We start from the raw sequence: 26,772 nt of genomic DNA on the forward strand, positions 1-26,772 counted from the left end.
AAGTTGAATAGACAGAATGGCAGTGAGTGACAGAAGAGAGTACCTGGAGTAGACGCACTACGCTTTCTGCCTTCTTTGCCTTCAGAAGTCACAGAGCGTTCAGAGAAGGAGTCACCCAGAACGTGATCCATCTCTTTGTCTTCGCTGTTGCATCTGTTTTTTCTCTCCTGGGACCAAACACATCAGCCATAAGAGATAGCAGGAGACTGTAGATCTTTAAGGACGGAATGGGGGATTATTAGGCAACAGTTACCTTCAGTTCATCTGAGAGTCTTTGTATTTCTTCAAACTGTAACTGAGGAGCACACATTTATTCATTTTTTTATTTTCAGAGTCGCTCATTATAAACTGTCTCGAGTGGCATTCAGTCCTCACATCTGACCTTAATTTGCCCTTCAAAGCTTCGCTTGGTCTCCCACAGCTCCTCCTCCAGCTCCCCGAGCTCCTCCCTCAGCGCGTCCAGCTGGTACATCAGCACCACCTTGTCTTTTTTCAGATGTGAGTTCAGTTCCACCACTCTCTGGTAGTTTTCCTCCGCCTCCACCAAGGTCTCCTGGGGACTCATCTGCAGTTAATGCCTTCAGGATTGCAACCCATTCATTCTACCGCATTCATACCTTCAGCTCCTGGACTGTTGACATTTCTGGGGTTTCAACTGAGCACCGAGCTGCGATGAAGAGTCAAAACAATAAGAATAAATACCATCTACATCTGTGGTTGAATATGGGAGATGAGTCGCTGTTTTGATGACTTGTGATTTGACCTGAAGCCAAATTAAAGTTAAAGACTCGAGACTTGAATTGACATGAGACACGAATACTTGAATGACTTATTGGAGGATGAAGAGAACGCAGAGGTTTTTGACTGTAAAATTTGTGGATTACAATTAAGAAGACTTCAAGTTCCACTGCAGAGGCTTCAGTTCGGCTTGTTTTTGGATCCTTGCCTGAGAGAAGCTCGAGGAAAACGCTGTACTGTTGACCGCAACAGAAGAAGAAGTAATAAAGTTCATCATCCGTTGGAAACTATTGGAGTTTACTGTCACAGTGATGAAGCATCATACACACAGACTTCAAACTGTGATTATTGCAGAGTGCGATACAGATGGAACATGCCGCATATGTTTTCAATGACATGAATTAAGCACACACACATCACTAAAAGCAAAACCTATTTTCATGATTTTAACACAGTATGATGGAAACAGTAACTAACAATTGTTGATAAGAGACTAAACGTGTCCAATACAGATGTTGTAAAGTGTGATGCAGATGCTGGTGACGATGACAACACATGTGAGAAAGCTGTTGGTCGAACTGCCATTTATGATGATGATATTAATACAGTGTGATACTGATGGTAGTTACAGTAACAGGATGTTAAAGCTCATGTTCGGAATGATTCCCACATTGAAGCGTGATACAGATGTTTCTGATGATAATAATAATAGTGAATAAACAGTGCGGTACAGATGCCAGTGAAGTGCTGTGCTTGAAAAGTGCTGTGAAAAATGTACTAAAGAATGACACAGACAATCATTGAGTAAAACTGATGCAGCGGTGTAGATTTTCTTGGTGACATATACATGTTATGTAACATAAGTGGATGTTGAACTAAACAGATGAGGCTGAGAAAACATGCAGCAGATACAGATAACTAGCGGGGTGTCATGGACGTGACGATGTTGATCAGAATTTGGTTGTAAATAATGTTTCAAAACTCACCTCAGCCCGATTGATGAGCAGTGATTGAAAGTCTCTGTTCCTTCTGATTGACCTTTGACCCCTGCCTCGCCGCTTGACATTAAGGACCATCCCATATCTTGCTTGTCCAGCCCCCTTCCATCACGGACCTGATAGGGAAAACTTGACAAAGATACAAGAGGAGCAGAAGAGACACGAAAACCCTCAGTTACGTCACCAGTGTGTCGTCTTTTGGAAAGAAAAAAAAAAAAACCTTGATGAATTTATTACTGCCACGGCATCATTTTTAGCATGTCATTTACTGTGAAATGTACATACTTACATAATTTCCAAACTTTTGACTCTGTACTGTGACTTTGGGGGGGGGACTGTTGCGCAATGAGAGGAAGCAGGGAAGAAGGGGACAATGATTTACAGCGGGACCATGAAGAGGAAATGGTCTCAATGATAAGAACCAATCAGGGGGAGATGAGTTCTGATCACTTCAGCCTCACAATGGAACTTGGACTTTAAACATTTTTTTGTAGTTTTGTATTTGACATTTTGAATGTTTGTTCAAGTTTTCTTCCATCAAGTGTAGACATTGGCCCTGTTGCAGCGGGCAGTTGTAATAAGGGTCGCTCCATAAAGCACAATAGGATGGGTGAAGCCAATCACAGGCAGTAAAGGGGGCAGTCAAAGAAGAAGAAACCAAAAGTCAGTTTGCCAGCCATCGGCATGTCTTCTGCATAATGTTGAGAACAGACTGCAGTCATTGACCATATATTTCATATATATAGATGTTGACTCATGCATTCAAGGTGAGAAATATGAGCAACTACATATCGTCTTTATTCGTGAGACAGTAGTAGGGAGCTGCCAAAAGGCAGTCAAAGAGCCGCATTTGGCATCCGGGCCGTTCTTTGCCTGGTCTGTTCCAGAGTCTCAACAGAAGGGTGTAAACATGACAACAAAAATCACATGTTGTTTTTGTGAATTCTTTTATTTCATCATTCCTTATTTTTTGCCCAGAAAAACTATCAAAGCCAGTCTTTGGGTGAAAGCAGCGGATCCCAAGGGTTCTTGACTCATTGGTTTAGGTGAAATTTTATTGATATATTTTTATTCTTAGATGAATCAAAGTAGATGTTCCTATTGTGATGACAAACACTTGGTAAGTACCTTAAGTATGTTTATTGAAGGAAACATGTCTAAAATAATACATAAATTGAATTGCAGAAATTTCATTATACTATTGAACAACTTCAACTATTTTAGTTTTTTTCCCAATTATTTGTCGCTTAACAAACTGGCATGAATGTTACTCAACTGTGAATACATACAAACCTATCGTTATATATATTTGAAATATTTAAGCTTAATTAGCAATGTAGCAAAGCTTGTTTCTGGGATCAAGGTTTTTCTTAAACATTTATATCTCTTCCTTTTTCTTCTGTCTAATAACCGTTTCCAAGGTCAAATATCTTGTAGTATTTTATCATATTTTCTAGTCAAATGGCACGTGGTGTCACGTGGGCTTCAGTTGTTGGACTTCCACATGCCTCCGTTTGTTCCCTCTGTCAAGAAAACAAAGAATTTAAAACACATTTCAAGTCTGAAAACAGTCCCAAAATTGGCTTACTCGAAAGATCTGGAGACTTTTTCTTCTGATGAGATCCAGATGCCTGAATTGAAATGTGAAAATTAAATACTGTCTCTCTTACTCCCGGTGTCTCGTAAAACTGAACATCAGCTTTTCCCAGCTCCAACAATAGCATTGCAATAATTTTTCACGAGTCAAAGCAATGATTTATATATATTTATATATATCCCGGTCAGATCAGACCTTTTTCTTGGTCCCGCTGCCACTGAGAGCTGCGATCCTACTTTCAATGTCTGACACCTGCAGAACAGGGAGAATGAGAGTAGCGCCCTCTGCTGCACAGGTCAGTGAAGGTCAACCGACACCCACCTCGCTCTCAGCACTTTGGACCCTGGCAGCAGTGAGAGCCACCACATCCTCCAGTTCCGACAGCTCGGAGTCTGGGGTCCCACCAAATCGGTTCTTGGCGTTCTGTTCCAGACGCCGAAGTTTGCTCTCCAGTTCATAAGACTGTCCCGCAGCCATGTACACCTACGACGGCAGAAACAGAGACACCCCAAGGTGTCAGCCGCATACCAACATGAGGAATCAATACACACCAACCCAGGTGTCACTTAAACACACAAACTTCAAGGAACCTTTGACAACACACACCGCTGTGGGCTGAACATCTCCATCACACTTTCTCGAGCACGGCACTAACAACAATGTCCGCCCCCCGAAAGTAAGTCCAAAACAGTTGACTCATCGTCAACAAAAGCTCTCGCACACTGGCACCAAATCACATGAACACAAGTTATATAATCCTCAGAACACAAACAACACAAAAGGGATTCTTACATTCTCTTCAAGTTCCCTGAACGCATCGTCAGCTTGCTTAACATCGGTTGCTATGACAACGGGTCGGTCGGACGGCTGGGTAAACCCAAACTGAACCATTGCGTTTTCTGTGGCGTTAATGGTTCTGAGCACCTCAGTGGTGAGGTCACAGAGGGCGCCGGCGGTCGATCTCTGGAAGCCAATCAGACAACAAGGATTAGAGTGGCCCTAGGCCAAACCCATCTGACATGCCCTTAACCTCATGGGGCGACCACTTTACCAAAGGAAAAAACGCCGCAAGTCTGTACACGTGTCGGAACGCGAATATGGTGTTTGGTGGTTTGAAGCTAAGTCATAACCTTTGTTTTCTCGCCTGGAAAGACCTGGGCCTGACTGCAGACCCGATTCTACAACTCCAAAATGGACCTTTTCCAAGGTTATACACCAAAAAAAACGACATACCTTTTGAGCCTCTGTCGGCATCTCGTCGCTGGAAGAGCTTAGTCCTTTGTCATTTTGAGCATCAAGAGATAGACCGCCAAGGCCTTTTCCAAGTCTTGCCCCCAAAGAGGAGATCTTCCTGCCACCCTCATCGTCCGAGGATAGGTTCTTGTCGCTCAGGTTTCCAGCCAGCTCACTCAGCTTCCGGCGCAGCTTCTCCTCCTCACTGGGACCTGCAGCCTTTACCACCGCAACATCACCAAGACTGTGAGAGGGTACTTCAGAGCACACTTTCTACTGTACTGTCTCACGTCATCAGCTGGTGACATCTTCTCCTCCAGGCGATTGAGCAAACTCTCGATCGCTGACATTCTCTTGTTAAGCTCATTAATCTGCCGCAAACAGTGTTGTATTAGTTCTTGCTAAACAACAGTGAGCCACGGGGTTGTTGAGTGGGCTCACCGGTGGCGTTTGGCCAAGGTTCTCCTGTCGACTGTTGCGACGGCGGTTATGGGGCAGTGTGTACATGGGCGGGTATCTGGCGTAGTCCTCCTCATCCGACGTGTCCACGTACTGACGCGCTGCCGATGAGCTGATCTTTGACAACGAGCGCGGGGAAGAAAATCGAGGGTCGAATTCATCTGTGGATCGTACCACATCTTGTTAGTCGTTCTGTTGTGGGAGCACACTTGGTGCCATGTGTGGATCAACACTTGGTCAGGACTTTGCAAATGGTTTGTCCTATAGAACTGGCGTAACTCTTCGTCCATTCCTCAGGACCACACCACGTGAATTGTCTGCCTCTTTAAATATACACTATTTTAATCACTCCATTCCACCAAAAAACAATGGATAAATATTGTCATTGAGTGTCTATTCAAGCCCTACCATAATTAAATTCTTCCTTTAACATGGTCGCTGTCTGAGACCACTCTTCAATAGACTTCCATAGCTCGAGTTGACAACACAGCGTTGCCAGGGAAACATTTGGTCGAAGAAAACATTGTCATAGGAATGAAATTATGCTTCTTGACTCATGAAAACTGTATGAAATATAAGTCATAAAATGGAAAGATGTTGCTGTATAAAAAAAACAAAAAAAATGCAATCGGTTTCACAACCAGAAAATATTATTTCATGCTCAATGATTATATGCTGTATGCTAAATTCACGCTAAATGATTTTATGCTATATGCTAAATCCATGCTAAATGATTATACTATATGCAAAATTAATTCTAAATTATTATCTATTTTTGTTGTATGAGTTTGCAGTTACATATCTACCTGCTCGCATCCCGTAGCGATCCATGCTCTTCCTCCTGCTACCGCGTTGATAGTACATATCATAGTCGTCATGGCGATATCCCCGGTCCTCCTGTATCTGCTACAGAACAAGACACACTCAGGGTCTCGTGTGTTTTGGTGGGACTATGCCTGTGTGTTACTTGGATGGAGGGACGGCGGGAGTAGGGCAGGTATTCCTCCGAGTCAAAGTCAAGAGGGTGTACCGACAGCAGACGTTTGTTTTTTCTCATCTGAAAAACAAACTCCAACACTGAGAGAATGTAGCACCGTGGTTATTTTTAAATGAGATTCATCTTTTCTGACCGATTTGTAGCGCTGAGCTTCAAGCTCCTGCTGCTCATCCTCAATGCCATTGTACATGTCTGCAAAAATGATGAATGAGTTGCATTCATTTATTTGTGTGCGTGAGTGTGTGTGTCTGTCTTACGGTTGCGGACGTCCGGCATGCTCTGAGTGTCGTCATCACGACCACCTGGCCAATCACAGAGTGGCTTCCATTAGGACAGGCTCACCACCGTGTGCGCGGGTCTGAGGACACGCCCACTTACCGTCTCCATTCAGCCTCTTGTACAGGGATCTCATCACTTTGGCACTGCCAAAGCGTTTGAACCTGTTCCGAACATTGTCGTGGTACCAGCCTACAGTGCCGATCTTGAGGACCCTGCAGGGGTCAACACAGTCACATGACACGTACCATTCACAGCAGATCAGAGGTTTGATTTATGAGTGAACTTAAATACCAGGAGAACAGTGCACCGGTATATTCTCCCTGGGTTGCTATAACTGAGGCTACCTTTCATGTGACTGACCTGGTCATGCGGCAGTTGTCACACACCCATCCGTGCTCCTTCTTGTTGTAGCGGCTGCATGACTTGCAGGTGAACATATGACAGTCCAAACACTGCCGCTTGCTGTTCACCAGGAACTTGAATGGCTGCAGGCAGCGGATGCACAGGGAGTCAACCAGTTTGCTGGTGCTGCCCAGCAGCTCCCTCTTGTTGTCCTCTTTCTCAATCTTTGTCTTCAGTTCCCTGTCGGCCACAACACAATGATGTTCATGCCACCGCCACCTCGTCATTCTCTCCATTCATGCGCGGATGATTATTTGTTTTGTATTGCCATATCTGCTTCGTCCCAGCATGTCTGAGAGTGTTCGTGTCTCTCCCTTGGGGGCTCATGTGGGCTGCAGACGGAGACAGAGAGCATCTTTGTTTGGCATCCTGTTTGTTCCCCCGTGTGACTTCGACATGATTACGAATGATCACTGCAGCTTTCACGCTTGCATTCCTGCGAGACTAATGTGGCCAGTTAAGCAAACTTTGGATAAAACACCAATCATGAGTCTCAACAACAGAGTGCAAGCAGCAGCTATATGGATCACAACTCTCACAATGCTCAGACAACTGCAGACTATCACGTAAGCTATACTTGGCTGTAAGCTATACTTGGCTGCAGCAGCTGAGCCATGACGTATCTGCTGGTTTAGTGACCTGGACCAGGGCTTGGGTTTAGACCCAGGTCACTGGACTTGTTCCTGAGACGTACCCGAGTCGCTCCTCCTCCTTCTTGCGCAGGTTGAAGTCTCGCTGGATGACCTCCCACACATGCTTGGCTTCTTCGTCCGTCAGACGAGAAAGGTCCAGTTTTCGCTCCATGGTGATGTCACTTGCGACATAAGACATAAGCATGTGGTCACAGTATGATCAATCATTCTGTAAAAATATGAGAAACTCTGATTCAAATGTGAGATGTTTTTGGATTTGTCCACCCACATATACAACAAACAATCGTGATATTAAATGTAAAGAATAATCTTTGTGTGAGCGCATGAAGTAGAAGAAATGAAAGTCTTTTGATGTCAGCCTTTGATCTAATGAATGGAAATATGAAGATGAATGAAGACAAGTACTTATCTCTCAGAGAGTTGGTCAATGTAATTGGCCCAAAGTTCATTAAAGATCATAATTTAGGTCTGGACTTACCAAAGTTGTCAGTAGCTGCTGACTCATCGATCCACTGGAGTTGACTGAGCCTATCGGCTAATCATATGACCACATGACCACACCCTCCTCGCATCATTTTCATCGTCACATGACCACACCCACCCGCATCCACAAACAAGACAACTCATACACCAAGAAAATGTTTTTAAAAAATGACAGAATTACTCACTTACCACACAGTATCTGTAATTCTATACATATATTCTATACGTTATTTATTTCAGGTCGCATAATTTATGTGTGCTGCTGCAAGGAACTCATTTCCTCATGGTGGGAAGGTCATCTAATCTAATCTAATATATTAATAGAAAATCTGACTATTGTTGTTGTTGCTGTTATCACTATTATACTTACATATACATTATACTTGTTTTCTTGTGTCTTAAAACTTGTACTGACACGAATTTTTCAAATCAATTATCTTGTATAGAAGGTCCCATGAGTGCTAGAAGAGTTTCTTCACCGTGATGAAAAAAAAAAAAATAATCATATGCTGTGATGTGGGTACATATCAAGGTAAAGTGAAAGGATTCCTTGAGTTAAAGGTCTATTCAGAACACAAGGACATTATTCAGAAGAAGAATTGACCATTGTCAAAGTGTTGTGGTGAGGCTCAACAAACCACTGGTGGACAAAGTCTCTGAAGAGTGTGGAGGCGGTGTCGAGTCTAGTGATCCACATTAGTTTGGTCGGACATTTAGCCAGACGATACAACTGTTGTTGTGTTCCTGGCAATTGACTTATCCACCACGGAGTGGGTTCACTAGGTTCTGGTGGCTGATGCTGTCCAAAACAGTGGGTAGTTCAGTCACAAGATGTAACAGTCAGTGACAAGATAAAACTTTATGAGGGAAAAGGAAATTCAATTATAAAGGGAATCAACCATATGTCACTAATAACAGTCGGTGCACACAATAAAAAGTATCCAGAGAGGGGGTCGACGGTAGTAAGTATCAATATCTTAATGCAGAACTTAAGTGTTTGAAATTTACTTGAGTTATAAGTATCGTGTGAGAATGTTTACTCCACTGCATATGGTGGTGATTCTGTTTATTCATTTATTTATCACATTCCCATCAGAAGGATGAAAAAGAAAATGGTTCCACTAACTATCAATAACAAAAAATGTATGTCATAATTACTACTACTAATAATAATAATAAGAACAACAACAAGAAGAACAAGAACAAGAACAAGAACAAGAAGAACAAGAACAAGAAGAATAGAAAGTGCACCTTATAAGATTTAATTCACATTTATTAACTTGTATTCCGAGACATGTTACGCAGAGGTGAGGATTATAAATGTATATTTGAGCCAACAGTCAATTGCCCATGAACATTAATGTGCAAAGCCAAATATCCTTAATTCTTAAAGAATGATTAATTATTTTGAATGTGGCAGGCTTTTCCATTGGAGAGCATCATGGGAGCTGAAGATAAATTATTTTCCGACCAGTTGTCAATGAAGTGAAGCAGCCGACTCAGCGGATCAGCCATGTTCCCAGCAGCGCCACAAGGAGACCGATCAGAGAGATTGCTGCCCTGGATGGGGCGGAGTTACACAAGTCGGAGTTGCAACACTTGAAGGAAAAACTGGAGACCTGAAAAAAAAAACAAAAATAAATCAATCAGTCAACTCAATTGAGGAACAAAACATGTGATTTGACCAAAGCATTTCACTGCTACAGGTATTTGTTGTTGAATTTCTTGTCAATTCATCAGTATAATCGTGTTATTCGGTAGCAAGATCACTGAATGAACATGAATGGATAACTACCTGTGGAAACATCTGACCCAGCCGGTTGTACTCGCAGTCGGAATATTTGAGACACTGGCGGTAAGTCATCCCTCCTGCACACAAAAACATCAGGATATATATAAGGCTGGTTAAAAACACAGTGCAGAGACGACAACACAAAATCAACAGATATTGAAACACAATCCTTTCACAAAGCGCGTCGCATTTCCACAGCCATTCAGATGGCTGGCCTTTACCGGAATCTCATGCTTTGGGAGAGTTGATGATATTTCCCCGACCTCACCACACAGAGGGGCCAGATTCAGTGGTCAGTGTTTTCTCTCTCAGTTTAGGACTGGCACTTGATTCTCGAGACATTGTCAGTTGTATCCAGAATTTCCATTTGGTCCAGCATCATTAACAAATTCCAGATTATCAAATGAGTCACAGCACCTCTGAACTTCAACTTAAGGCTTGCTTGAAGTAAGACCGCCTCATAAAATCCTTAAAGGAGCACGACATTCCACAGAGAGAGACTTGAAGCACAAGGATGCAGGTCATCAGAAAAGTCTTTGGTGAAAGCCAGACAAGCCCAGAGATTTTCATTCCGAGCGGCACCTTGTTGCTGTGTGAGTTAATGAAGTTGTCTTGTCCGCGACAAGTCTAGCAACATTGTTTTTTTTAAACCAGCAACTTTTCTGTGCAGCGCATCCTCTGTCAGAGTCAACATCTGTGAAGTTAAGCAGCAGTTGCCACTATATGCTGACCTTTTATATGTGTCATGGTGTCTTGGTGTTTGTGTGCGCTACCTCTTTCGTAGAGTGTCAGGCAGGCGTCATCATAACTGCAGTCTCGCTGTTTGGAGCAACTTGCGGTGTAATCTTTACAACTGTAGCACTTGATTGACACACCTGCAAGGCACACAAATACAAGTTATTGCACCTGCATCAGTCTGACTCACACGCACTTACTCTGTCCAACCAAAGCACCGATCAGCACTATGCCGAAGAATTGCTTCATTTCGACAGAAGGCAATCTCCAACTCTCGGTCTGCAGGAGGTCAAAGGTCACCAAGTGTGTTAGAGTCCTCAGCCACAGCGGAGACACTGACACTGTGGTCAACTGAGGATGCTGATGACTGACAGGGACCCTATGTGGCTCCGCCTCCAAAGGGACGTCGGCACACAGTGAGTGGTCTCTGCTGGAGCTGGCTCAGAGCAGCACTGTGGTGACCTCACTGACCAATGATGACATTGTTCCCCAACAACGATGGCACAGAGAGACAAACACAACTGTGTGTTTCGGGACAATGAGAGGAGTGTGTCAAAGGTTGAAGCTCGAACCATCTAAATGCTGTGAATGGCGTTCAAAGGTTTGACATGATATCCAAATATTTCACTCAAGGATAAAGCACAGGTGTTTAGGTTAAATCACTGTCAGGGCTTGACGTCACTGGGACCATGACACCAGTCTATGTTGATCTGAAATATGAGCTGTTAGTGAGTGTCAAAGGATCCAGAGGTGAACGCTAGGTTGGCCCTGCAGTGCAAAGGACCGTCATAGATGAAAGGTGCAAACTCAAAAATTACAATTCCAAAAACAAATACACTTTAATTTCATACATATGAGACAGTGTTTGTGTGTTTCTTTATTTCATTTATTTCTTTATTTTCTTTGTCACCGTTTGCGTTGTAGTTGAGACCAACATTTTGAGGGCCTGACACTGAGTTGAGACCGAAATGAATTTCAAAATTGAAACTACTAAACAATGATTTGGTCTCAGGCTCTCCAATTGCTGGTCTTGGACTGAGTCTGCATATGCCGAGGTCTCGGGTTAGGTGGTCTGGTCAGGTGACAACCCTTGTCCTCATATGACTCTCTAGCTTTCCCTCTTGTCTAGTGTGGCGCTGCAGTAGACTCATTCTCTTTCTCCATGCCATGAGGTGAACTGGTGAGAAAGGGAATGTACAGTATGACAGGGATGTCAAACTGAACTACAGTCTTCTCTCTACAGGTTCTCTTTTTTCTTGCCTTCACTTGCCCTCATTATGCTTGAGCTTATATTGTTGCTGTACAAAGGGAACTTGTAGTCGCCTGTGGACAGTGAGTTCCACCGATCTGTCATGTTGCAATGACAAACCTTTGTCTGGCTGCAGAAGTGTGCGTGACATCTATCGATCCTTCTATAATTAAACATCACTATTAACTTGATTTTTTTTTCTTTTGAGGAATAGCTGAGAGCCGGTCACCTGACATCTGGTCTGATGGGCTGGCTCCTGAACACCAGGTGTCAGGTGCCTGCTCTTTAAATATTAAACTTCTGCTCACACTTGCTCTGCAACATGGACGAGGACTTCAGTACGTTTATCGCTTCTAATGCCAGCATAGAATAGATAATCATGGATTCACTCTTTTTCTTTCAGGGAATTTGGAAGACGTCCGTCCTTCCGTCTATAGAACTGCACTGAAAATCCAGAGGTTGCAGAGAAGCTGCTACAGTAAGTTAGTGTGTTCATCTCGCATGTGTGTTGCTATCCCACTTGTTCCCATAAGCCAATATAGGATCATCAGCTCACTCTGACGAATGAATGAAAGTTTGGTGACGTGTCGTTTTAAGTGGACGTGGTGCTGGTCAGACACATCACAGCAGCTCTGCCAGAGAGCGGTGAAGTCCACCTGGCCCGGGACGAAGTGATCTGCTCTCTGAAGAGGATGTTCCAAAATGTACCGCTGGATGGAGGCAGTCAGGTGACCAGTGCCAAGACCGAGGAGCTGTGCACTCTTCTGTTCAAGATTATTGACAGGTGGTGCCCAAAACATCTCCATGATCAACGCTTGAGAGTTTGCAGCGTGTTGTTTCTGTCTGCCTATTTCAGGACCATCTCTGGAGCTGTGGCACTCCTCCATCTTCAAGTGGTTCTGATTTGTTTATCAGCTGAAACTTTACAGCTCAAATACAGAGGTAGCGTTTTTCTTTCCTTTTCATTATAAATACCATTCTCTGCATACTAAAAAAGTGAGTGATTTGTGTCCCTCTCAGCTCTGGTGAGTGTGGCAGAGACCTCAGGTTTTGTCAGCAGGTCATCTCTCAGAACAGTCCTGGAGGCTGTCAGCCTGGTATAAGAAGACCACATTTCCCATCATGCAGTTTTGCACCCTGTTTTCATTCCATCTATGTTTATGCGTCTCCAGGTTCCTGTTGTGGTGCAGGAGGCCAAGGTTTTTGGGGGAGTAGATGAGGCAGTGGCAGCTTGTTTCAATGGAGTGAGTGTGAGTGTAATGGATAGGACACCAACTTGTATGTATGGTTGTCATGACGACTCTGTTTGTGAACAGGTTCAGGCCTCGACCATCAGCTGTAAACACATGCTGTCATGGCTGCATAGTGAGCCACGCTTATTGCTATGGTTACCGACTCTGTACCGCCTGTTCATCACCAAGAACGTGACACACAATGTTCAGTGTCACACCTGTAAGGCCGCTCCGATCACTGGGCTCAGGTGAGCCGCTCCGGCTGGGTCAGGACAAGGATGCTTTCACACTCATCCTATTGTGTGTCTGCAGATATCGCTGCATGAAGTGCGTGAATGTCCAGGTCTGTCAGAACTGCTTCTTGACAGACAAACAGTCCAAGAGACACAAGACACATCATCCGGTCGTTGAGTTCTGCAACCAGGTGAAGAGGGCAGTGATGAGAACTGAGGCACTCAATGAGCTACAAAGACTAAGTGCTGTCTACAGACCTGAGTTTTGTTTACCATTGGCACCATGAGTTTACCACAGTACCTTGTAGTGTCTTCCTTAAACCACAACAAAAACAAAAAAGAAAAACGATGATTCATCTTTTGCAGCCAAGCTGGAAGGAATCCCTATCCTCGTTGGTCAGAACTTCTCGTCGTGTTCTTCTGCCACGAAGATACACTCAGAGAGTAGCTGACAGGAGGTGGAGCCTTATGAGGGAAGAGCCACAGGACACCAAGATGAGGTGAGAGGTGATCCAGCAGGTTTTGTGGAAAACAGTCTGTTAAAAAAGTTTTTGCATAGCGGAAGCGAGCCACAGTGTGAAGCATCACCTCGCTTGGATGGCTCGCCTACCAGCCTTGCTCCTCCATCCTCTGATGAAACACCAAATGTGCAGAAGCTCTGCGACTCAGAAGACTTAAGAGTGGAAACCTCCTTGCTGGCGGAGGTCAGGAACATTCATCGAGACAAATGGTGAGTCAGCTCGTCCCTCAGCGGCCACTCATGAAGTTACCTGGGCCTCACTTTACTGCTGTCCTAAGGCTCCTGGAGCAGGAGCTGCAGGTTTGGAGACTCACAGTCCAGTCAGAGCATGGTGTGTTGGAGGACCGGTGCGCTCAGATGGAGGCCATGATGGAAAGACTAATGGAAAAGAACCACTGTCTACAGGAGTCACTTTCACAGGTGTACAGAACTGTAACTGAGCTACAGCATCTACAGTAGCTCAGTTATTTTCGATCAAACCATTACCAGCGTCATGGTGTCTTCGCAGGCTCTCACCAAAATGGAAATGGACGAACATCAAAGACAAACAGGAGTGTTAGCGGAGACAATGAAAATTAGCCATTCTGGAGACTCCCTGGACACAGAGGTCGGCATGGAAAGGGTTGATGTGCAAGACATGAAGGACAGGCAGGAGGAGGAATCGACAGTAATGAAGGACATTGACGACACAGAAGAGTCCTCAGTGACCACTGATGAAGATGATGAAAAAGAGGACCTGGATGATGCAGAGCAAGAAGCGGAGATGGTGGTCACAGAAGAAAGCCTTGAACTGAAAAGCTTAGGGGACATGGGTGTGGAAAATGAGGGACTGGGGGGAAGTGATGTCACTCACAGATGCTCTGATGATCAGATGAGTGGATCAACAGATGGAGAGGAACCGTGCGATGACAATTCTCCATTCGTGACACAGCATTTTGAGTCACAGGAAGCAATGCACCAAGAACTCTTTGAGGAACAGGAAGATGGCAGTTATGAAGAGCTACTACTGGAGACCATCGATCACCTGAGGAAAGAGATGGAGAGTCATAGATATGAAGGTAATGACAAGCACTTCACTCCAGACAGGACACTGACTAACTGTGGTGTGTACTACCTGCAGGTGAGGAAGAAGGGGCGGAGCTTGTGCAGGGAGCAGAGCAGGTGAGCAGCGCCATACTCCACCTGGTAGCAGTTATGACACCACACAGCCAGAGTTGGTAGAAAACTTTATCAATAGGAAAATAGAATTTAACCCAGAGTTCTATCACAAATCAGCCACGCTTGTGCGATGAGTTGAAAATAACGAAATAAAACATTTTGATCATCAAAAGTGCCAAGTGTCATTTGTAAAATGAGAACGGTGGAAGATGTTAGGTAGGCAACTGCTGCGACTTGGGACTCGGACTTGTGAAGAGTCTACGAACACATGGCTGTAGTGTCTGGTGTGAGTGAGTGGGACTAGGACTTCTGAACAATTGACGGTCACATGGCAGCAGTGTCCGTTGAGAGGGGGTGGGGCTTGGAGTTGTAAAGAGTTCAGTTCCAGACGGTTGTATCTGGGTTGATTGTGCAGCTCCTTGGGGCAGAATGCAGTTGTTCTTGAGGTCATAGAATTGAAAAGGAAGTGGCTTGTACTTCAACTGTAACCCCTGAAGATCTTGTGGGTGCCTTCTCTTCCTGGATTGTTTGGCTACCAGTCCTGAAGCTGGTGGGAGAGAAGGGGTGGAGCGCTCTGGGGAGTGGAGCAGGTAGAGCAGTGAGGTGTTTGGCTGGAGTGGCATGATGACGTTGGAGTATGATGGAGGGAGGCTGGAGGGCCTCTCCTCAGTGTGATGCTTGGCTTGAGGTACAGAGGTGGTCTGTGTTGCATGGCTGATTTTGACCACCTGGAAAGATCGAACACAAGCAGTCACGTCTGGCAAACAAATTCTCACCTCAACGTCATCCCTGACAACACTCACCTGGCACCTGGATGCAAGCCTGAAGCTTTTCAGTCTCTTCTTCCTCCGCACTACCAAAGGTCGATCTTCCTCATCTAAGGAGGGTTCCGGATCCAACTCTTGGTAATCGACAGCCTCCATCTTTTTATGCCTGTGCTTCCCATACCTGACGTGAGGTCATCATTAAGTTGATATTATGTATTAGTATCATCAGGCAACAATGATGTCATCACTGCTCTCACCTGGCCAGAGACTCACTGTCGAAGTAGCAGACAAATTGTTGTCGTCTGAACTGCTGAATCATTCTTGTAATCTTCTCCTCATCCTCCCGCTCTATCTGAGCCCAGCTTTTGCCTCTGAATGAATCTGGGAAATGTTTTGGCAACGGAAAGACCCGCTCAATAGGAATAGTCAGGAAACTGGGCTCCTGTCTGACCCTGCTTCCTGCCGAAACACGGCCGTGGAGGGCAGAGTCCAGCTGCTTGGTGTACACCTGGTCCTCTAGGTCCACCTGGACATCCATGAGGAGACTGATGTCCAGTCTTGCCTTGACAGGAGAGTCACAGCCGGCAAGATGTGAGGATGAAATAATCTGCAAAGAAAATAAAGCATCCCTTTAACCATGAAATATTCAACAAACATGACTTTTCATCGACTGGATGATGAGCAACATAACTATACTGCCATTCTAAGTGGCAAATAACTTTCTGTGGTGGTGATCTTGAGCACCGAACGTCACATGTTTACAGCGCGAGTCATATCTTGATAGTTTTGTGTTTCAATGGTAGAACATACCTGGCCCGTGGTGTCCCAGTCATCGCTCAGAGATTCCAGGGAAACAGCGATACTCAAGTGGAAGCTCTCCGTCTCCACCCACTGACAGGAAGTAGACCCGTCACTGTAACAGTATGTCTGAATCACCTGACAACCAGAGACATCAGGAACTAGTAAACCACAGCCAGTAATGATTGCTGATCAATGAAAGGGCAAACCTCCTCGATGGTTTGGTCCACACTGTCTGGTTCGTCTGTCAATAAAAGCAGCTCCTTCCACACGTCTCTCCTGTGTTTTGGACCTAGACCAGTGCTGGGTCCTGGAGTGGACTCCTGAGCTATAAAGGGACAAGGACTACCCGAGCTGAATGTAGAAAACGGGGCCTTCTTGGAATACGTCCTGTTGGTCTTTCTTTGAGCTTTTGCTGGGAGCGTGGGAGTCGTCTGGCAGACAGACAATGTTGCTGCCCGCCTTGGCCCTTGGTCTCTGGCTGGTTCGGCCTGTTTCTCCATCGGTTCTCCTTCCCTTGGTGAATGATCACCAGCCATATGTTGCAAAACCATCTCCTTCTGAGGCAGGGGGGGAGAGGCCAGCGGAAGGTCTGCGTGAGGTGGCCTGTAATCACATGAAACAAAATAACTCCAAAAAACGATTCATCGGCAGGACATCCTTTTCATCACGGTTCATCAGAGTTAGCTTCAAAAGATTGTTCTATAAAGTAGCATGTGACCTGGCGGTTCTACAGCTCAGCTTGACCCAGGACCGACAAACGTCTGATAAAACTCTAAACCAATTATTACAGATTAAATATCACATGGACACAATAAGATAGAACCTTATTTACTCTGTGACCTAATGTGCCACCCATTTTTCATGAGCATATAGGAGCTTTATCAGTTATATTATTGCTAGTAGTTTAGCATATTGCTAAACTGCAGCTTTGCATTAACACACCATATCAGTTCATTACTACGCCGACATTCTCCAGTCGGAGAATTTGTGTCACAGCTGACAACCGTGTTTATTTGTCCTCACACTGCTACAGATAATTCATCATGTGATTCCATCATGAGACGAAATCAAACAAGTTTTGAAAATCTTGCAGCAAGAGGAAAATAAACCACAGAACTGCAGCGATCCAGGCGAATGGATGGGTTGTACGAGTTTGTCAGTGATTATGTTTTAATGTGGAGTTGGGATACAAGTTATTGGTGGCAGCCGCTTAAGTGAGGGGGTAAAATGTTCTTTAAATACCTTAAATGATCTTCACAAAAGCACTACAATATCTTAAAACACACAACAGCACCTAATCACACTGAGGGTAGTGATCATGAAATAATTGTTGAGTCGCTCCTTTTACAAACATCATGAAAAATGTGCCACACAGATTTTCACAGAGATTAGCTTTCACTCTATAGTTAAGGCCAGCAGAGGTCAAACGACACCCAGCTGCCTTGCGGACTTCATAGCAAAAAAACATCCTCGGTGATCACAATTGCCAAGATATACCTGAGTTGATATACATGAGTTGCCTGAGTCAATTTCTGCATGCAGTATACACAGAAAAAAAACATTAATAGACTAAATCAGTTTATCAATCGGTCTGCTTTTTAAAAATATCTGATTAGCTGTTAATACACTGTTTGAAGAGCAACACTTGAGTCTGATTTTATGTTGGGGATTTTTCACATGCAAGAGACTGTGACATTACATTCATCACAAAACACAGTTAACTGTTCAAAACAAAACTGCGATATTTGCTCTCTCACTGTTCTGATATTGTGTCACTATGGGCCCGGTAAATAAAAATGAAAATTGTGGATGGATACATTCTGTTGCTATGCATGGCTCCTTTATGATGAATTAATCCTGACATTACTTTACTGTAAATTAGAGCCTACCGAGATGGGACTTTGCGTTATACATGACACAGTTCTCTTTGGGTACCTGGGGTCGTGATAGAGGTGTGGATGGTGCTCCAAAACATCCTGCAGAAAACGTTCCATAAGAGTCCGTTTAGTTTGGCTACTGCAGGCAGAGCTACAGCTGGAGCCTCTGGAAGATGCTTGGACAGAATCCAGGTGCCTGAGACTGGTCAAGTGCTTAAAAAGTACAATGCAATACGGAGTTAACGTCACGTGACGTTGACATGAGGACGACTCGATCTCACCTGGGCCAGGTTGTTGTAGAGGACTTTACAGCAGCTGCAGTATCCTCGTCCACCTGCAGCGGATCTGGGCGGCCCCTGATGAGACTCGGTGCACATCTCGACGCACTCAAACGGGTCACCGGGAGGACTAGCTTTCAAGACAGTCACGCTTAGCTACACCTCAAAGTTTGGTCTCGAGTGGTCCACTACGTTTTCTGAATCATCTGAAACGAGTCAGACGCGCGTTCTATCAACGGGGAATCTGTTCGGTTGGAAGCCATCGCAGTGTAACCAACGGTAGCCAGGTGAGAGGTTCAAGTGAATCCATGGTCCGAAAATACAGAGACAAATTAAATGGATCTATGCAGAAGTAGCCCTTCTGAGGCCCGAGTACATCCAAAAAATAACCGCGCCCACTAATTCATACTGAAGTATTGACGGTCTGCGAGCACCCGCACAATAACCGCGAGTAATCAAAATAAAGTGACGTCGCCCGTCACGTGATTGTAGCACGCTAGCTGCCGGGAGTCGCCGCGCCTTGTTTTTTACAAGTGAAATTCGTACACGATGAAGGATAGTTGTACATGTGTTGACATTAAAGTTTTTTTGATAATTATTTTCACAGAAACAAGAATCACTTCCGTCTAGATCACGAATTACATCCTGGTCTCGTCTTTAGTGAGCCGTTGCTGCCCCCTATCGACAGGAGGCCGGAGCATCAGTTCAAATGATACAAATGAGCGATGGTACTACAATGTTTGAAATGTGTGAAAGTTATGTACCTGTCACAACTGTCACCTTTAGCTTTCAATGTCCAATCTATAAATCCAGTGACATTCATCGCTTCCTTGTACTGGTCTTTACTTCAGCCATTGGCTGAAAATTTGTCCTGCAGTTTCAGCAGAAAAACTCTCCTTTTGTATACATGACAAATGCAACAAAAAGCAGGTTTGCCTCAAATTTTATTGTTTCAAATTTTGTTGAAAGCAGCAACATCCATGGACTGAACATACTCTTCAAACTCAACAATCTTCTCTTCAAGGATGTCTGTGCCCACCTAAAAACGCACGGAAATTAGACATGGACCGCATGATCAAAGGACTGGCAAACTCTCGACACACAAACCTTGTCATCTTCTACAACGCAGTTGATCTGAAGCTTCTTGATTCCATAACCGACAGGAACGAGTTTAGCTGTCAACAGAAAAACCATATTCTCATCCAAGAAGACACAATCACAACAATTACAAATGTCACATGACAATTTCAGACCATTAAGTGTCATCACAACATCAGCCGAAAGATGGTGAAATGGATCATCATGAGTGCCATGTACTTAACACGTTACTAGTGATAGAACAGACAACTCCATGGGCCACTGTATCGTACTTACATTGTCCCCAGAGCAGACCGTCCATCTGGATGCTGCGCACACACTCCTCCAGCTTTGCCATGTCCGTCTCATCATCCCAAGGCTTCACATCCAATAGAATGCTTGATTTAGCGATGAGTGCTGGCTCTGGTGAAGAGAGGAAAAATCAGGTGTCATGGAAATAAACCAGCATGTTGACATTTGACGGATGCAGCGGGTAATTTTAAAACTCATATCAAAGACTCTTATCAGGGAGTTGAAATGTCCATCAGGTGTCAGTCGAAAGATGGTGTTTAAATCATCATCAAGAGTCAATCGACAAAAACACATTCAATTTATATACAACTTACTCTTTGCTTTTTTGGCGGCATACGCTGCAAGGCGCTCTTCCTTCAGCCTCTCAGACTCTTCATCCTCCTGAATATAGCAATGACAGAAATATTAATGCTCACTAAGCTTTGAGGGTCTAAGCACTAAAAGGAAAACCATGACTGGCCAAGTACCTCGTCTGATCCGAAAAGGTCGAAGTCGTCATCGTCGTCATCCTTTGAGGCAGCAGGCGCAGGACTTTTGGTGTCATCGGCAACACCTGCTGGACCATACTGACCAAGGGCTTTCTTCACTCCTGGAAGACTGCAAAAGTAGTTTGAGTCCACAAATCAGGCACAAAGACAAGCACACGCCATGATGATTCCGGTCCTTACCTACTCTTCTCACTCTGATAGGACTTGATGTGGTTGTACCAGCGGAGGGCATGGCACATGTCACCAGAGGGAGGAGAGGAAATGGCCTCGAACACAGCCACATCTGCCTGTGACGGGACATACCTGACGACATGCCAAACCACTGTCAAAGATGAATCCAAGTTTACTTAAATTACAAAATATAAAGCTCACGTATGTTTTCAGTCAGAATCAATTCATTCCTACATCCTGAATGCATGACAACCGTTTGATCGTCAAAGGTCTTGAGAATTGCTATTCAAGTTCTTCAAAGTTTCTTTTCGTGATACCTAGTATTACAGTAACCGTTTGACGTTTCCGCTTAACGCACTGCACAGTACTCGCGTGTTAGCTGTTAGCCACCTAGCCACGACATGCTGGAGAGAAAAGGAAAATGGCGGCGCCGGTGCCAGCTCAACGTCACTTGACTTTCTACATCCTCCAATGAGCCAATTGCGAACTGACCCCTCAATGTAGCTGCGGTCCGCCAGAAAGTCGTTGAGCACTTTGAGGCCAGAGGCTGACTTCAGGTCACCAAAACCCATTTTGACGATTGAGAGGTCTCAACAACAGCACACCGCCGAATGAGGAGGAAAGAGGGTCAGCGTCAGCGAGGACACGTCTATATAGCTGAAGCCCCGCCCTTCCACTATGGCCCCGCCCACATTCCGCTCTAGCCAAGAAGAAGGAGGGTTATTTTGGAAACGCCTGCGTTCATTTGATTGACTTCCCCTCATTACTGCTGGAGAAGCAACCTGACATAAAAATACGTGAACTTACCTGTTTTGCCAGTTTCACAGGCACGTGACCAGGCAGTGCTGTTCTGCCATTGGCTGAAATTCTCTGTGACTTTGGACCCAGGATGGTTTTAGCCAGGAGTGTTTTCATTTCAATCACTGTGAAACAGGTGAGGTGAAAGATGGGTCTGACCAGCAGCTCTGCTTCACCGCAGGTAATCCCGCTTTTTTCAGAACTGATCTCGACATGACTTGAACTTTGACCAAGTTTCTGCCTCGAGAGGATCAAACCACTTCTCTTCAGTGAATCCAGATTGGTGGTATTGATTGATATGTTAGCATTCTGCGACTAAACCCGTGTGGTGCTTTGTTTGTGGTTTAGACGGCGCAGCAAACCATGTCACCAGAAGGGAAAGTTGGACTTATTTAAACACTGCGTGAATTCCTCCAGATTTATAGCTGAATTTAGAGCCTTCATTGTTTTTAAGGGGAACCATTCTTCATATGTTTCCTGTTAGATTTTTCAGTCTGCTTGCCTCCGTGTCACAATGTATTTCATTCATTAGTTTAGAATAAAAAAATAGTTTAAGACCAAGCCATTTGGTTGATGTTTCTGCATCTGCTCTGTGGCCTCAGGTGCTTGTGATGGGTCTGGACTCTGCAGGGAAGTCAACGCTCTTGGCCAGGCTGCTGACAGGACAGGTATGTTACTGACAACCAGTTGACGTGAAGTAATATCTTGGATTACACTCATTTTGTGCCTGCAGGTGATGGACTGCTCACCTACTGTTGGGTTTAATGTTGGAACACTGGAGTTGGACAAGAAGACGTCGCTGACTGTTTGGGATGTAGGTGGACAGAAGAGCATGAGACCCAACTGGAGGTGACGTACATTGACTACAATAAGGGCTATACGTGTGTACACACCATTGTCCAAAGCCAGCTTCCTGTGTTGCTCAGGTGGTACCTAGATGGCTGCCAAGCTTTGGTTTTTGTGGTGGACAGCAGCGACTCAGCACGTATGCCGGAAGCTCGCAAGGCTTTGAAAAAGATTCTCAGTGAGGAAAAACTGCGTGGAGTCCCTCTGATGGTTCTTGCAAACAAGAAGGATAAGCCAAGTACGATGACTATCCGGGAGGTAAGAAAAAAATACCCCAAATATTTGTTCAGACCTATTCATGATTGAAGTTCCAAAGGGGTTTGCTGTCACCCTCTCTTTAGATCTCCACTCAGCTGGACCTTTCCAGTTATGAGGGCAGACTATGGGAGATTCAGGCTTGCAGTGCCTTGCAGGGACTTGGACTTCAGCAGGCCTTCAGATCTGTTCACAAACTTATCAAGAAAAATTGAGATGCCACAGCACTACTACAGTTTTAAATCAATTTTACCTGCTCCTATTCAATATTTTGAAATAAAATGTTTTTATTGCAAAGGTGGCAGTTTACTTGAAAATATTAATAAGTTGAGCAAACTCATTTAGCTTATTAAACAATGCATTTTCTGTGTCTTATATTTATTGTACAGATGTTACACTCAGCTGGAATGGAGTCTAATAAATCACTGAATTGAAGGAAAATATTGATTGATGGCAAACATTTTGCTGAATTTTGTCCGTCCATTTGCCAATTTGGTGTAGAAGAAGAGACCAGGTGCAGATCATTCCTGTTTGGTAGGAATTTTATTCAAACATACAGAGGCACATTGGGACTGTGTAGCATAGCACTTCTTTTACACCTCAATACTTATTATATTGCAACTCAGCTTTTCCATCTTTCCAATAATTCATATTAAAACAAGCAAATTTCTCTTTTGCTAAGGTAGGAGGGGAGAAGCACAAACATATTTCATATTCTTGTTTCTATTTCTACTTCTATTAGGCCTTCTAGTCAACTACAGTATTTTAATTTGCATTCCTATTCCAATCGAATATTGCAACCTAATTCTGCTTTGAAGTGTCACAGCTTTGACCTGCATCAGGTACATTGCAAGCTTTTCTGCTTTTATACTCTTTTTGTATTTAATTTTAGATCAATTTATATACATATATTTTATTAATATAGAGCTTAATCTGTAAGTAACTTGTATGCTAATATTTACAACACTATTTTTTATTCTGCTTTGCTTGTCTCTGTCCCTAAAAATTCATAGAATTATTCAACACAAAATACTTTTTTTTTCTCTCTTTGCACATTTAATTAAACTCGATTACACTGCGTCACCATCTGTAAATTACAATGGAATGGTTGTATTAGTAAGAATGGAAGTAAGTGCAAATAAGTTTCTATTGTAGTATTTTTGGCATATTCTCAATGTAAGAAGACAACAAACATTAAAAGGAAGTGTTTAACGGAACACACAACACACAGAATGTGAACGTAAAAGCTCCAAAAGGACATGCAGTATATAAATCTTTGGTGACCTGTTAGATAAAATCTCACGCTGTGATGACGCACAGGATTTAATACGGCGGAGAGAAACACTTTTTAGTGAGAAGTTAAAAACATATTTGATGTCAATAGTGAAGTTAGTGAAACACGCAATATAACTGTGTCAATCGCCAGGTTACTGAAAGGATTTGTCTAATTTGACTCTGGTCTTAATGTAAACTGGTCCAAGTATTTTGTATGACTTTTTAAACCTGTGTAGATGACTTATTGGAATTGGATGAGCCTAATGGATAAAGGTTTTCGTTGTAAATAAGGTCAAATGTTTCATTAAGACATGCTCAGTGTTCCGGGGTGAGCTCAGCCTGCTCTGCAGCAGACACAGTGTCGTTGACATCTTCAGACACCAGAGGCTCCTCTCGAATCTCTCCTGGGGACTGATCCCCTTCAGGCACCTGTGGTAGCCCCTCCTGCTCTGCGGGCGCCACCTCTGCTTTGGTCACAACCACTTCTGCATACTCTGCTACCTTTTCTGTGGACTCCTCCAGCTCAGCAGGGTCCTTGGCTGGCTCTGCAGACTTCTCCGCCTGCTCTGCAGCCTCTTCAACAAGTACGGGTGAAGCAAGGGCTTCAGCTTCTGGAGCCTGAGAGTCAGAGCTGCTGCGAGGCTTGAAAATGAAGGAGGCAAAAAGTGTCACTAACTGGTAAAATTAAAATCAAACACTGCAGCAGAGGTTGCAGGGAAACGTCACCTTTTTGATGTTGAAGGTCAAAGGTGAAACTTTGAGACTGGATGTTTTTTCTTTGATTTTCATCATCTTCTTCTTCAGACTGTCGACCTGAGGTGAGAGGTATTGTCACGTGCCTGGATGGTCATTTGTTTGTGAGCGTGTGTGTGGGCCACCTTTTTCAGACTGGAGTGCTTCAGCTTCTCTGCCCTTGATTTCTCCATGAGCTCCAAATCCTGAGGCCAGGCCTCCTCCATATCCAGGTCTGCCTCCAAGCCCACATCCTCGTCGGACGAGAGGTCAATGGTGTGGAGTCCACTTTCATGGGACTGATTTCCATCAACGCCGCTAATCGCGAGTTCATCAGCTTCCTCTGGAACCTCATGACGAGGGAATGGAGGAGGATCCTTAACAAAGACACTGGATGGGATCTCGTTTTCTTCCTGCGTGGGCACCAAACCGATAAATGAGTCCTCCAGCGGTCAAAACCTTACACATAACAGGAAGGAATGCAGAGTGGGAGGGGATTGAGGGTGTGTGAAAGAATTTAGGGAGTGTGAAGCTTAAAGTGGGTGAGAGAATGTTGGGACGGAGAAGTGTGTGCCAGTGAAGACATTCTGCAGACCACGTGTGACTGACCTGGAAGATAAGAACTTTGAAATGGTTCCTGCTGATCAGGTGGGCATGGTTAGCCTCCAACTTCCTCACTTGGACGCCCTGACGTTCCATCCTGTCCCTCACCTGTACAAAAGATGATGGTAAAGTGGCTTCAAGTGAAGAAGTGGTTAAAAAACCTACCTCCTTCATGGTAACGGACAGCTTGCGACTTTTGTCCAACAGTTTGTTGACGCTGTTGCACGTGTGACTGTGACTCTTTGACAGCTTGGTCATGTCGGCCTGAATCCCACGAACCACGGTCTCCATCTGCACTTGGTGAACCTGCAGACACCAGCAGTCACTCATCATGAGTGTTTTGAAGACACCGATATAAGTCATGTCCATGTGGGTCAGACATGCTGAAGTGCAGCCACCGTGGCCCTTTGAGGACCGGCCTGAGACCCCTGCAGTGGACTGATTCATATGTACTGCGGGACCCAGTTTTCAGAATACGATTTATGATTTAATGACAGTAAATATCATGGTGCTGTGTAAAACATTGGCACATGGAAATGAGTAGGAATTAGTCGAGGGGTTTAGGATGTGCACAGACTGCCTGTCGCTTCTGACACATCTCAGTGGTACACACGGATGTCATAATAGCCTTTAGAGAATATTTACACTGTGTGTAGGCGCTACCTATTGTAAAGCAACGATACAGTGTGAGGTGCCTTCAGAGAGCGCCACATCTGTATCACCTGGACAGTGCCAAGACACATCTGTAACAAGCTGCAACTACACAGAAAGTTTTCCATGAGTTTATTGGTAGGAGAGATTCATGACTTTCTGTGCTGACACACGTATTTACAACACCGTAACAACACCGTGACACGACTGCACGAACGCGTCTGCGCTCGTCGGTACCACCGCGCGACCACACCCATCACCCACCTCCATCTTGTGCTGGTTCTCCTGAACCGCGTCCAGCATGTGGACCAGCTTGTCCAGCAGGGTCAGAACCGTGATGGCGTTGACGGGACCTTGGCTCAATTTTTCCGGGTCGAAGGCGTCCGCGGGAGAAACGCGGTGCTCCTGGTCCTGGAGCTGGCTGTGGAGCTGCTCCTGCAGGTCGCGGAGCTCGGAGGGGACCATCAGGTCCTGGCTCTGGTGGGTCTCGGTGGTCACCATGACGAGGTACGGATGCTGCCAAGACAAGACCGAGTCCCCAAAACACAGTTCAGGAGAGTCTGAAAAACAGTGGAGACTCCGCCTGTGTGAGCAGAACTTTCCACCGCTCCCTCCCCCTTCCTCCTGGTGGAAAGGAACTTTAACTCTTTCGAATCTGCAGGAATGTTCCACGTATGGAAGAAATGAACGGAACCCCCTGATGGTGCCGCAAACTGGACCGGACTGGCAGTCGAGGGAGGAACTGCGGGTTTTGAATATGTGCGTGAGAGAAACGCATTTGTCATGTGAATGGAAACAAGTCACTTGTTTTGGTATCATTTAGAACGGAAACTTCAGAGCTTTAACTTAAGAGCTTCTTTAAACTTTATTATTCATTAGCTTTATTAGTTTTATTACAATTATTATCTCTTCATATCATGCTCTCCATCAGTTGAGTCCCACTGTTAAAATGCCATTAAAGAAAAATGACTGCGTTTGTACTAAAACATCTTCGACTAACAGCCTATAGTAGATTTACAGAACAAGTGGTGTAGTGGCAGCTGCAGACCTGACAGAAGTGAGTGAACATTATGGAGGGTGGGG

At 44.5% G+C, this 26,772-nt stretch overlaps 7 protein-coding genes across 11 annotated transcripts; 2 read left to right on the top strand and 5 right to left on the bottom strand.

The window, feature by feature from the left end:
- Positions 1-2,707: 2,707 nt before the first annotated feature.
- mlpha (melanophilin a) lies at positions 2,708-7,879 on the bottom strand. Of its 4 annotated transcripts, none has more exons than XM_053844405.1 (16): positions 7,835-7,879; positions 7,398-7,517; positions 6,662-6,883; positions 6,401-6,513; positions 6,280-6,324; positions 6,156-6,214; positions 5,993-6,082; positions 5,832-5,931; positions 5,008-5,186; positions 4,857-4,937; positions 4,567-4,785; positions 4,126-4,296; positions 3,655-3,816; positions 3,529-3,585; positions 3,325-3,367; positions 2,708-3,259 (listed from the first exon to the last, which is right to left on the bottom strand). In XM_053844405.1, exons 2-16 carry the CDS (start codon positions 7,505-7,507, stop codon positions 3,222-3,224), a joined length of 1,689 nt encoding a protein of 562 aa, XP_053700380.1. In that variant the 5' UTR covers positions 7,508-7,517; positions 7,835-7,879; the 3' UTR covers positions 2,708-3,221. The 4 variants fall into 4 exon arrangements, with proteins under 4 accessions (XP_053700380.1, XP_053700389.1, XP_053700397.1 ...); XM_053844414.1 differs by having other exon boundaries at positions 6,662-7,035; positions 7,835-7,863; XM_053844422.1 differs by lacking the exon at positions 4,126-4,296.
- Positions 7,880-9,080: 1,201 nt separating this feature from the next.
- Positions 9,081-10,732, bottom strand: LOC128750701 (CD59 glycoprotein-like). The gene is made up of 4 exons (XM_053851143.1): positions 10,567-10,732; positions 10,405-10,506; positions 9,635-9,708; positions 9,081-9,458 (listed from the first exon to the last, which is right to left on the bottom strand). Exons 1-4 carry the CDS (start codon positions 10,613-10,615, stop codon positions 9,339-9,341), a joined length of 345 nt encoding a protein of 114 aa, XP_053707118.1. The 5' UTR covers positions 10,616-10,732; the 3' UTR covers positions 9,081-9,338.
- Positions 10,733-11,937: 1,205 nt separating this feature from the next.
- Positions 11,938-14,765, top strand: dytn (dystrotelin). Its single transcript, XM_053878897.1, has 12 exons — positions 11,938-11,953; positions 12,019-12,093; positions 12,213-12,399; positions 12,472-12,557; positions 12,636-12,712; positions 12,788-12,865; positions 12,938-13,095; positions 13,160-13,271; positions 13,447-13,580; positions 13,694-13,810; positions 13,879-14,032; positions 14,109-14,765. Exons 1-12 carry the CDS (start codon positions 11,938-11,940, stop codon positions 14,763-14,765), a joined length of 1,851 nt encoding a protein of 616 aa, XP_053734872.1.
- A 58-nt stretch (positions 14,766-14,823) lies between these two features.
- On the bottom strand, positions 14,824-19,119 carry zdbf2 (zinc finger, DBF-type containing 2). Its single transcript, XM_053851098.1, has 7 exons — positions 18,485-19,119; positions 18,262-18,416; positions 16,533-16,929; positions 16,336-16,461; positions 15,783-16,132; positions 15,562-15,706; positions 14,824-15,486 (listed from the first exon to the last, which is right to left on the bottom strand). Exons 1-7 carry the CDS (start codon positions 18,578-18,580, stop codon positions 14,971-14,973), a joined length of 1,785 nt encoding a protein of 594 aa, XP_053707073.1. The 5' UTR covers positions 18,581-19,119; the 3' UTR covers positions 14,824-14,970.
- Positions 19,120-19,408: 289 nt separating this feature from the next.
- eef1b2 (eukaryotic translation elongation factor 1 beta 2) lies at positions 19,409-21,173 on the bottom strand. Of its 2 annotated transcripts, none has more exons than XM_053851111.1 (7): positions 21,022-21,173; positions 20,539-20,661; positions 20,338-20,467; positions 20,185-20,251; positions 19,856-19,981; positions 19,589-19,656; positions 19,409-19,520 (listed from the first exon to the last, which is right to left on the bottom strand). In XM_053851111.1, exons 1-7 carry the CDS (start codon positions 21,099-21,101, stop codon positions 19,434-19,436), a joined length of 681 nt encoding a protein of 226 aa, XP_053707086.1. In that variant the 5' UTR covers positions 21,102-21,173; the 3' UTR covers positions 19,409-19,433. The 2 variants fall into 2 exon arrangements, with proteins under 2 accessions (XP_053707086.1, XP_053707094.1); XM_053851119.1 differs by lacking the exon at positions 21,022-21,173 and adding an exon at positions 20,764-20,791 and having other exon boundaries at positions 20,539-20,680.
- A 54-nt stretch (positions 21,174-21,227) lies between these two features.
- On the top strand, positions 21,228-22,848 carry arl11 (ADP-ribosylation factor-like 11). Its single transcript, XM_053851132.1, has 5 exons — positions 21,228-21,508; positions 21,930-21,995; positions 22,061-22,176; positions 22,254-22,431; positions 22,515-22,848. Exons 1-5 carry the CDS (start codon positions 21,476-21,478, stop codon positions 22,641-22,643), a joined length of 522 nt encoding a protein of 173 aa, XP_053707107.1. The 5' UTR covers positions 21,228-21,475; the 3' UTR covers positions 22,644-22,848.
- Positions 22,849-22,960: 112 nt separating this feature from the next.
- LOC128770878 (caveolae-associated protein 2-like) lies at positions 22,961-26,302 on the bottom strand. Its single transcript, XM_053885819.1, has 6 exons — positions 25,954-26,302; positions 25,204-25,344; positions 25,045-25,146; positions 24,582-24,848; positions 24,430-24,516; positions 22,961-24,345 (listed from the first exon to the last, which is right to left on the bottom strand). The coding sequence occupies exons 1-6, from the start codon at positions 26,188-26,190 to the stop codon at positions 24,019-24,021; spliced, it is 1,161 nt and encodes a 386-aa protein (XP_053741794.1). The 5' UTR covers positions 26,191-26,302; the 3' UTR covers positions 22,961-24,018.
- Between the last annotated feature and the right edge of the window lie 470 nt (positions 26,303-26,772).

The sequence above is a fragment of the Synchiropus splendidus genome, chromosome 1, assembly GCF_027744825.2.
Source record: "Synchiropus splendidus isolate RoL2022-P1 chromosome 1, RoL_Sspl_1.0, whole genome shotgun sequence".
Lineage (NCBI taxonomy): Eukaryota > Metazoa > Chordata > Actinopteri > Syngnathiformes > Callionymidae > Synchiropus > Synchiropus splendidus.

Excerpts from the sequence above, each read along its gene's own strand:
- mlpha (XM_053844405.1), bottom strand. The coding sequence starts at position 7,507 with ATGGAGCGAAAACTGGACCTTTCTCGTCTGACGGACGAAGAAGCCAAG. Across the intron at positions 6,215-6,279 it reads CATGCCGGACGTCCGCAACC|ACATGTACAATGGCATTGAG; the intron begins GTAAGACAGACA and ends TCATTTTTGCAG. Across the intron at positions 5,187-5,831 it reads TCGCTACGGGATGCGAGCAG|ATGAATTCGACCCTCGATTT; the intron begins GTAGATATGTAA and ends TACGATCCACAG.
- LOC128750701 (XM_053851143.1), bottom strand. The coding sequence starts at position 10,615 with ATGAAGCAATTCTTCGGCATAGTGCTGATCGGTGCTTTGGTTGGACAG. Across the intron at positions 9,709-10,404 it reads CCTGACACTCTACGAAAGAG|GAGGGATGACTTACCGCCAG; the intron begins GTAGCGCACACA and ends TTTTGTGTGCAG. Across the intron at positions 9,459-9,634 it reads TGGGTCAGATGTTTCCACAG|GTCTCCAGTTTTTCCTTCAA; the intron begins GTAGTTATCCAT and ends TTTTTTTTTCAG.
- dytn (XM_053878897.1), top strand. Across the intron at positions 12,094-12,212 it reads GTTGCAGAGAAGCTGCTACA|TGGACGTGGTGCTGGTCAGA; the intron begins GTAAGTTAGTGT and ends TGTCGTTTTAAG. Across the intron at positions 13,096-13,159 it reads GCTCCGATCACTGGGCTCAG|ATATCGCTGCATGAAGTGCG; the intron begins GTGAGCCGCTCC and ends GTGTGTCTGCAG.
- zdbf2 (XM_053851098.1), bottom strand. The coding sequence starts at position 18,580 with ATGTGCACCGAGTCTCATCAGGGGCCGCCCAGATCCGCTGCAGGTGGA. Across the intron at positions 18,417-18,484 it reads TCTACAACAACCTGGCCCAG|CACTTGACCAGTCTCAGGCA; the intron begins GTGAGATCGAGT and ends GTACTTTTTAAG. Across the intron at positions 16,133-16,335 it reads ACTGGGACACCACGGGCCAG|ATTATTTCATCCTCACATCT; the intron begins GTATGTTCTACC and ends TTTTCTTTGCAG.
- eef1b2 (XM_053851111.1), bottom strand. The coding sequence starts at position 21,101 with ATGGGTTTTGGTGACCTGAAGTCAGCCTCTGGCCTCAAAGTGCTCAAC. Across the intron at positions 20,468-20,538 it reads TATCAGAGTGAGAAGAGTAG|TCTTCCAGGAGTGAAGAAAG; the intron begins GTAAGGACCGGA and ends CTACTTTTGCAG. Across the intron at positions 19,982-20,184 it reads TGCCGCCAAAAAAGCAAAGA|AGCCAGCACTCATCGCTAAA; the intron begins GTAAGTTGTATA and ends TCTCTTCACCAG.
- arl11 (XM_053851132.1), top strand. The coding sequence starts at position 21,476 with ATGGGTCTGACCAGCAGCTCTGCTTCACCGCAG. Across the intron at positions 21,509-21,929 it reads GCAGCTCTGCTTCACCGCAG|GTGCTTGTGATGGGTCTGGA; the intron begins GTAATCCCGCTT and ends CTGTGGCCTCAG. Across the intron at positions 22,432-22,514 it reads GTACGATGACTATCCGGGAG|ATCTCCACTCAGCTGGACCT; the intron begins GTAAGAAAAAAA and ends CCCTCTCTTTAG.
- LOC128770878 (XM_053885819.1), bottom strand. The coding sequence starts at position 26,190 with ATGGTGACCACCGAGACCCACCAGAGCCAGGACCTGATGGTCCCCTCC. Across the intron at positions 25,345-25,953 it reads AGAACCAGCACAAGATGGAG|GTTCACCAAGTGCAGATGGA; the intron begins GTGGGTGATGGG and ends TGGTGTCTGCAG. Across the intron at positions 24,849-25,044 it reads TCAAAGTTCTTATCTTCCAG|GAAGAAAACGAGATCCCATC; the intron begins GTCAGTCACACG and ends GTGCCCACGCAG.